The sequence below is a fragment of the Pleuronectes platessa genome, chromosome 9 (assembly GCF_947347685.1).
Source record: "Pleuronectes platessa chromosome 9, fPlePla1.1, whole genome shotgun sequence".
In the NCBI taxonomy this organism is placed as follows: domain Eukaryota; kingdom Metazoa; phylum Chordata; class Actinopteri; order Pleuronectiformes; family Pleuronectidae; genus Pleuronectes; species Pleuronectes platessa.
In genome coordinates, this window is record NC_070634.1 from 12,051,274 (window position 1) to 12,061,104 (window position 9,831).

General features: G+C 42.1%; 1 protein-coding gene across 2 annotated transcripts in view; it reads right to left on the bottom strand.

Annotated features, from left to right (window-relative positions):
• Nucleotides 1-8,789, bottom strand: part of notch2 (notch receptor 2) — a 46,194-nt gene extending 37,405 nt beyond the window's left edge. For both annotated transcript variants that reach the window (XM_053430189.1, XM_053430188.1), the window contains exon 1: nt 8,423-8,789. In XM_053430189.1, the coding sequence (XP_053286164.1) occupies nt 8,423-8,495 (73 nt within the window). In that variant the 5' untranslated portion in view covers nt 8,496-8,789. The remainder of the gene's footprint in view (nt 1-8,422) is intronic.
• Between the last annotated feature and the right edge of the window lie 1,042 nt (nt 8,790-9,831).

Below are 9,831 nucleotides of genomic sequence, written 5' to 3' on the forward strand. Positions count from 1 at the left end.
CATGTTCTAGTATTGTGTGTTTAAAGTATTGAGAACAAGCTGCTTGTCGTTTGCGACGCTGACTTGCATAATCTGAACTGAGGATGGTATAGTACCAGAAAAAGTATAGCACAAAATAAAACATCTTACAAGTTATTGCACTTACAGGATGACGGCGTTTAAATAAGCGTCAATTTCAAATGAGTTGCGTTGATGTGCCACACCTGCAGCAGTGCTTGTGTGTGTATTGAGCAGCACTCTGCATCAACTCCCTGCAGGCACAGTGGGTGTGTCAACTGTTTTAACCTTTCACTTTGACAACAGGATGAGGCATGGCTACTAATAAAAAGAAGGGAAACCTTTAATTAATTTGATCACAAAGCAGACAGTCAGGACAAGCTAACAGATGCAACAAAGAACGTATTTATAAGAGGTCGGAAACCTATGGGGACCAAAGCAGCCACTACATTCCAACCGGGCAAAGAAACTCTCTGACAGACTGACAGAAACAGGTTCTCAATAGTGATAGATAACATTATCACATCAGACCGGTGAGCAATGTCTACTGAAATGGAAAATAAGGATGTCTAAAGTTAAGCATCACGGTGGATGATGACATCAACGGGGTGTCTGGTTAGCACAAACAATTGGCATCAACAATGTATTGAGCTACAGGTTCTCTGAACCCCGCAGTTCCTCTGTATTCTCTCCGGAGGAGCTGCATGTGTTAACTCAAATGTTTGAGTGAGGCGCTCCGCAGTCTCTGCAGACTTTCTTCGCCTGGTCTTGCATAATGTCCGTAGAAATCCAGGGACATAGGATTCCCAGCTGTGTTCACCACGAGTGTCTGCGTGTTGTCGAAAAAAAATCACGTGATCTCTGCAATGGAGTTAATACGTCACTTGCCTGTTTGCTTCCCCAGCAGCATTTATGACAATCAATCTAATAATCATACCATCCTTCGCCCAGTGAAACAACTGGACAGCTCTTTGATGGCGAGGAAAATTGCGATTGTTATTAAAGTTCTCAAGTAGGGATGTCACAAGAACCAATACTTCGGTGCCAAGGTACCATACAATACCAACCCGCTGTGCTGTATCACCCTGCCACATGTTCTCCCTTCTCGCTTCCCGCTGACCTGTGCTCCCTTTGCACGTTGCCGGCAGACACCGTAACTGGTCAGAGGTTCTTTGGACCTACGCTGTGCTTGGGTTTTGCCTTGTGTTTTTGTTTGGTTCACTCTGGAGTTTATGAGACATGTGATTAAACAGAGCGACACAGACGAGCACACAGACACACACACGAGCACGGAAAGGAGGTTCTTCTGCAAATAGTGACACAAAGCTCTGTTTTACTTTGTTGTTGCAGAAGATGCCCCGCTTATCCGGGAGAGTGTATGTGTGTGTGTGTTAGTGTGTTTACTTGTTAGATTGGTACCAAATTTTGTTAAAGATATTTATGTTTCCCAGACAATGTATTCTATTGGATTTGGTGATGCACTGCCTTTTCCCGTCAAAATACACGCATCACGTTGATGTTTTTGTCTTCTCTACAAATGAATGGACTGCTGTATGGCTGAAACTAACAGATAACTTCATTATCAATGAATGTGTTGATTTTTCTACAGTAAAGGACAGAAATCGATTAAAATATCCAATGACAATTTCCTAAAAACAAGAGCTGATACCATAAAATTAACAGTTTTGTTCAACCAATCAATTTGATATCATGCAAGCCTAACACCGGGCTCACTTAAAAATAACTATTGTGCATAATCAGAGGCTCATTATATTTTGCTCTGATAAAATTTTCACTTTACATTTCTAGAGGCATTTTGACTCCAGACTCCATGTAAAAAATAAGTTTGGTTGGTTTTGTTTTTTTCCTGTGAAAACCTTTGAGGAACTGAGAACGCTGATGCTTAAGTGTAAATAAACCAAAGAGAAGACAGAAATCACAGCCATTGAAGGTCTAGACGGGAAGAAAAATTAAAGGGGCCGTCTGGTTGTTTTTGTTCAGCTGGCATTACGTTGGGTCCTCCCTCAGCAATCGCCGCTGCTTTGTCACAGACACCAAAGCTGGTCCCTAGAGGGATGCAGCCATGTCGTAAGAAGAAAAAAAAAAGGAGGGGATAGGCTTTGAGCTAAAAGCTGTGGATTGAGATGGGGAAGTAATTCTGAAAGTAAAGACAAAGACTGCACACGAAGGGGTGTCCCTGAGCCCTGGCACACATCCCATACAGCGCAGGGCAGGAAGTTGTTCGCGCTGAGTGAGGAAGTAACCCCATTTCCTGGAATTGCTGTACAAGCCTTTATATCCAGCTGGCCCAAAGAGTCGTCATGGTAACTTGCAATAAAATACCCTTAGCTCAGCATGGAAGGAGGGAGACAAGGCTCAAACTAAACACCATTACCCTGAGGGAAGCTGGCCCACACAAACAGCAGAGGAACCGAGCAGACAACCTAAGCTCGGGCTTTTAAGGCTTTAGTCTCCCAGGTCAACTTCAGTTTGTAGGCGGTGACTTTTGGCATGAAACAGGTCAGTGCCAACAGAAACAACCCGGGCATGTGATTACCAGGGAGCATCAAGCTGATCTCTTGGATCTTTATCAGTACGTATCACAGATTTGTTAATCCAACAGTATCTGTATAAAACCGATTCACTTCTAAAGCTTTGCACCTGCTGTCAGAAACGCTTAACTGCCTGAAGTTAAAAAAAATTAATCTCATCAAATAGAAATGCACTAGTGACCCACAGAGTAGCTCAAGAGTTAACATGCAGCCACAGTTTTGATTGATGAAAATGAGGTAAAGAGGGGAAAATCATGATTGCGACAGCCCTTGAACTTAGACCTTCCAAATGAGATTTTTTTTCCCCCCGCTGTTGTAATTACTTGGAAAAGTTGGAGGTAGTAGTTTGGGTCTCATTTAAAGCGGAGTGTATCGGGCAGGGCTGAGCTGTTTTGGTACAGCAGGGCGAACTTCTGGCTTGCAGGCTCAGTGTGTGGTGTATGTGCACGTCTTTGTGTGTGTGTGTGTGTGTGCAGGGTTTTTTCTGCGTAGAGACTTGTGAGGTTGCTGCTGTCCAATTTCGTGCTGCCTCCGCCTCCCGACAAAATGCTAGTAATAGTTTTCAGGGAAAACATTACGGTGCAACCATTATATGGAGAGAAGTTCGGACCAGAATCGTGTTTATGTCGTAAATGGGTTTTTTCATACACGTTTGGATCGTAAAAAATATGTTGTTTTTTTAAAAAGGATTTTTAATGGCCCAATCAGTAATTTACTGCTCCTCAGTGTCTCCTTCATTCACCTACTTCGGCTCTCAATACATTACCCAAGTTTACAAATTCTTTTGCTTTTACACATGTCAGTGTCATCAGACAAAAAATCTGTGTGTGTGAGAAAGAAAGAGAGACAGACAAAAACATGGAGTGCAGACCAGACATGGCAAATGAAGGGACTTTCCCGCACTCATTCATATCCAAAGTTATTTCGCTTTCAAAACTTTTTCTTTGTTATGATAAATAAGTCAGGAGTTTTGTGACTTTTTGAAATAGTTTCAAATGTAGTCTGTAATACTTAAGATGTGCCACAGTTACTGGAACATTCATAAAAAATTCAAAAAAGCTATATCCAATGATGCATTAGGATATCTGCAGATAAATCAGCAATTCACATTACTACTCCAACAGCTCTAAACAGGCTCCTGAGATACAGCCTGACAGGGCTGGAAATGCCTGTGGACAATATTAAAAACATGTTATCGCATTATGTTCTTATCGAATTATTTCAGAACCATGTGGAACAAAGTCAAACTCCCTTTCATCCAGTTGAGTCAACAATTTTGTTCAGTGTATGTTTTAGTATATTTGGGTTTATTTCAGACGTCATGCACTGATAGATTTTGGTCCAATTTTATGAGTTAGCATCTAAAAATGAAAACCTATTACATATTACTTCTGGTATCCTGGTTTAGCTAAACATAACAAAAAATTGTTTACTCTTGGCAAGGAAAATATACAAACTCCATCTGTCTATTAGCTGTACCACTTATCCTTGAAGGACTCAGGGGCTTAAGCCAGTCCCAGATGATTTTGGTGGGGTTCACCCCGGACAGGTCGCCAGTCAATCACTGGGCTGACACAAAGAGACAAATAACCATTCACCATAGTCCCCAATTAACTAACCCTAACCTGCATGTCTTTGGACTGTGGGAGGGAACATGAAAGCTCTGCACAGACGGGTCCCAGCCAGACTTGCTGTGAGGTGACAATGCCGTCCCATAAGCGTTAATCAGAGATTAAGTTTAAGGAAAACCAGTTAATCACAGGTTGGCGGAGAATAGGAGCGAAAGGACTGCTGCCTGACCACAGCCCATCAGTTTCTATGCCCTGGACAATCTTTATTGTCAAACTCTATGTTTTAACAAGGTAGTTCTGTTTCCCACCTACATAAAAAGGGGTTGGGTTTAACACATTCATATCCACTCAACTGAGACTGATTATAAGCTACAAGTTACAACTGGTTGTTAAACACAGGACTAAATTATTGCTGCAGCTTATGATTACAAATCATTTCTGCAGTTTCCCTCCTCCTCCTCCTCCTACCTGATGTGCCCTGCTTGGTTCATTGCTCCATGCGCCCTGCCTGCCTGTCTCCAGGATTACGGGGCTGCATGGGCCAAGGAATGCGGGCGGCAGTAATTCCCTGTTAATTTGCTAACCTGTTCAACAGTGCAGACACAACGCTCTGTAATCCCCTCAACCTCCGCCGCCCCAATCGCTGCCTCCTAACAGTGCATGTGATTCATGCCTGGCCTGCACCTAGCTTCATTCACATTTCCACTGGTATTTCTGTAACTGTGAAGATTTGACACTCATAACAAACTGATCAAGGAGGTAAGGGTGGCGTTAATAGCACAATCAAGCAAAAATGGTAATAGTCCCACAATAATGCCTTCTACCTTGTCTAGAGGTCTGAATCTATTCTCAGACAACTTGGCGTCAGTGCACACATGCACTGTGTGTGTGCATGAAAATAACAACACACATATCTGGGGTGAAGTCCCACAATCCAACCCACTCACCCACTGAGTCACACACACATTATTTACAACTCTCTCCCACTACGGCCAACAAGCATTGGACTGAAACACATGTGGAGGCCCGGCTTTTTTAACTACACTCCTAATCAAAAGGGTGGAGTCGGCTGAAATTAATATTATCTGAATCATGACGAACACACTGGAGCAATGGCAGATTTATCTTGCGTTGACTGCAGGGTGCAGACGAGAAGAGATAAGAGGGACACTAGAGAAAAACTTCGGAGAGAGTCGCGGAGAGAGTCACGGAGAGGCCCTTTAAAGCCACATTAATAATCACAGACACCAGGCAGCGGGTTGAGCTGGAGTTCAATAAATAACGCAGTACTGTGGGCGGCTCAATAAATATCTTTGTCTTCAAAGCGCAGGGTGGCGCAGATAAATCACATTTCACACCAGGCTCCATCTTGGGTCAGATGCAAGTAAACCATGGGAAGCACAATTGCTGGCCTTTGTCAATTTGTATCCACAATGCAATACGTAGACACACACGCAAATAGATACACACACACGTCAGCTGTCCGCACTGGGCAAATATAATGCAACCATCCACAAGCCCACACCATGTGGCCAACACTCAGTCGTGTGCCACAAAGATGGCACCTACGCTTCTTCGAGAGTGAGCTACAACACTGGATTGTAGAACAATGTAACCGTGTGTCTACATAAACAATAAAAAGATGATTAAACTGTGTTAAACAGTCCTGGGCTATTTATTTTTTTAATGCTATGGAATTTTGTTTACATACAAGATTAAAGAATGTGTACCATACAAATGTATGGTATCTTTGGCAATCCTCTGGCTTCATTTTCAGCACAGTTACCAAATCAAAGTACAGGCACTTTGGGATACGGAAGAAAATAAGAACTGTATCATCTACAGATTATAAAAATTTGGACAACATGTTTTTACTGGGATTTTGCATGTAAACAATATTGTGGTCCTGCTTAGGTTGAGGTCAAACCTTTCACCTATACCCAAACTGAACATTTAAGCATTAGTTATGAGTTTTTTAATGTTCAGCAGATTGCAGCCATTTTCTGACCCATGATCATTTGCCAAAGCTAATTGTCAACTTAAGGTACTGCCAATCCAAACCTGCTGCTTTACATTAAACGTGTTCAAACAGCAAACATCTGGCAAGCTTCCAATGTGAAGACGCTACAGGAAGTGCAGCTGTTTAGCAAAAGACTGCAAACTATTTATAGTCTCAAAATTGGACAATACAACGAGAAACAGATTTCCACAGTTTTGTTGATGAAAATGTTTCAAATACTGCAAATGAATAATGCCCACAGTGATGTCTGTAGGTGTTGTGCTGCAGCATGGGTAAACGTAGAACTTCCTTCTTGTCATCAGAGTACAGAGCCTTCTACTATACAGTCATACTGCCATATGAGAAACAACTTGTGCCTTGTATGTGTCATAGTCACTCACGGTGCTGTCCCATTCATTTATACGTTCATCATTAACATAAGAAAGAAGGATAGGTTAGGATGGCATGTGGCATATGTGTGTGTGCGGGCATGCGTGCCTGTGTGAGAGAGAGAGAGAGAGAGAGAGAGAGAGAGAGAGAGAGAGAGAGAGAGAGAGAGAGATTGAACAGAGAGAGGGAAGAATGTCAAACACCAACAACATTCCTGTGCTTCTCCTTGCACTGCCTGCAGCACTTTTACTTTGTCTTTTTGTCTTTTGTGTAACTTCTCTTTTCATATGTCACCTATAGTCCTTGAAAAATAACACGAGGGAATAGGAGGACTCCAAGTATCATCTCTGAAGGTGCAAGGATAAAAAAAGTGTTAAGAAACCTTAAAGGATAAAAGGGCTACAAGTAATTTATTATTTCACGTTTTCTCTAGGAACTGCCAGCAGAACCGAATCTAATTTAGGCAAAAACCTAACCTGTTTGGCTAAAGTCTTTAAAAATAAAGCATAATAATATGATTTGTAAAAATAAAAAAGTCAAGAATGTACTGTTAAATTTTAAAAAAATTATGTCCTTTTCTAAACATCTTTCATATTTGGTTATATCTTAAGAAATCTACAGTAGAAAACAAACAAATGGGCTTTCAAACATTGTTTGCGATATTTTGCTGTTTTGTAAATTACCTTCCTTAAGTTAGCTCTATAGCAGGCATCGAGCACATTTGCGTTACAGTTTAATGTCGGCATTACCTGCCTTTCAATACCTTCATCAATCAACTCTCGCCATTTGGTAATGTGGGCCACAGTGCACATACAGATCTATTTGCCATCTGTACACAAAACAACCTTTCACTCAAGAATAATTCCTCACCCACTGTGAGCTGACCCATGGCCTAACCATGTAATTTAGGTCCTGCAATTTAGCTCTAATTAGAGGACACCAATTTGTGCTTTATTAAAGACAGATGCACCAGGACCTAAAGCAATTATCCCTACTTTTAAACACACATAGTAACTACGAGCAATTCTAGGAAATAGGTTGAGTGCAAGTTCCTCATTTAGTGATTGAGATCATTGCAAGTTATAATTAGATGATGTTGATTATTGCCCATTTCTTAAACACACTCCTTCCTTATTGTGCCCTGTTGAGTGGATTTAAAGTGAGTGTCACCTACTTGTTTTGAAAAATTGACCCACAAATCTGAGATGGGGAGTGTTTTGTTGGGTGAACAGAAAAAGTTAGTCAGTCCCTGAAACTCCATGAAACCATCATGGTGGATATTTGCCCCATTGGCCCACATTTCATTCACCTCCTCATCACTGTCAGCCCCCCGTATCCAGCCAGGCAGTCAGAGCAAGTCAGAAGTGTCCATTTTGAATTCTTTCTCATGCTCCTGCTGTTCAACATCTGGGCAGCTGTGCGGCGCAGAGCCTCAGACTGAGCCGCCACCACCAGTAGGCCTTCAGTGCTGCTGCTCATCAGACCTCAAACCTCCTGACTTTGACACAAGTTAGCTTCACTTTCAAAAAAGTGCAAATTCCATGATCGTCTTTCGAGCTATTTTGGTGTGAATGATGAAACAGCAGCGATAACATTGACAGTAAACTAGTGAGGAGTAGTGTTGCTAAATGTGTTGTTATAGTAATGTCAAGGTAACTGTGTTTGCATTGTTTCAGCTAATCACCACAGTTTGTCTTTTATGTAAAGTTAGCCGCAGGGACTATTCATGCTAAATCTAAAACTAGCTAACTTTCTTGTTGGTTTTAAAACACCTCACCCGCACACAGCGTAGAGATGCGACGTCTGCTTCGTCAGATGCGAAGGCAAAAAAAAAAAAAAAATGCGACCGTGACAAGTTATGAAATATTGGTTAAAAAAAACAAAACATAATAATTAGAGAACACACAACTTACCCAGAGAGAGGTGGGCGAAGCACAGGACGAGGACTAGTGACCAGCCGGAGGAGAAACCGGGGATGTGCTGCATAGTTGCTGTAAAATCCACATAAGGTCGCCAGCCCAAGTTGAGCTGCCTCCCGGGACGGTTCGGACAAAAAAGTGACGCTCAATGAAGAGGGACCAAACTCTCGTCGCAGGACGACTACAACATGTCCGAGGAGGCTCGACACGAGTGACGGCGACAACACGGAGCGTTTTTGTTTTTTTTCAACCGCCAACAACACACGCACCGATGAAACTTCTCGCTGGTGCCACGGAGCAGAAAACTCCTCCACCTCCGATCGCTCCTCAGCCTCTGAAGCCACTGAGCGCGCAGAGGCAGACGCGCGTATCCTTCCGCTGGGGTCCGGCGGGGATCTATCGTCGAAGTTGAAAAAGATGGTTTAAAGAGTTGTTTTTTTCAAGGGCTGGTGTAAAAATGGAAGTTTCTGCTGTCGCTTTAAAAAATAGCAACTTTCAACGCCCTGTGTGTTTGATACGTTTTCTGTCCGGGCGCGATGTAAAATAGACACCACAGGTTTTCTTGCTCGGTGTCGTCGCGGCGGAGGAATTTCGTTTCTCATTTCTCTACTTCTCGGAGCCTGGAATGAGTCAAAATTAACCCGTTCACTGATTTTTACTCCGTTTCTCTTCCTCCTCTACACAAACTGCACGTTTCCCCCTCCGACATGTGTCTGTACACCCACTGCTCTCTGTCGCTGTGTGTTCCACACATTACTTTCAGATGCCCCGCTGCAGGTTCCAGGTAGTTCGGCACGAGGAGTGACTTTGAAGACCATAACTTCCACGGATCTCCAGAAAACCTCCAAAAGTTCACTCATGGATGTTTTTGTCATTTCACAGACTCACAAAGAAAAGCAAAGGCTACACACAGGCGAGTAGATCACTGTGAGAATGAGGCTTTGAGGTTTAGTAGACACTTTCTACTTTCAAAGTGAAAGGTTTTATTAGCTATTAATTTGGTCTTTAAGAGTCATATATTCTTTTTTCAACGACGTTGCAGAAACATTGCAGCTGTCCTAAAGTTGGAAATTATAATGATGTCATCTATGACACAAATGACAACAGATAGATGCCATAGAATTTAATTGTTTTCTTTTTTTTTCATCAGACCTAAGATTATTGGTAATGTACTCCAATAGTCATACGATCAATCATCTGCAATCCGGGCAATTGATTAAAGTTATTTTCATGCATTTTCGTGTGAAAATTTCTTTTTTTTCTTTCGTTTAATGATTTTTTTTAATTAACCAAGTAACTAGTCATATGATTAATGTAAAGCATTTCCAGTCACCTCACAGGTCAAATGTACTGCTCAGGTTGTCAGCGCCATAATAACCCTTTGTTGTAGGCTCGAAGGAATG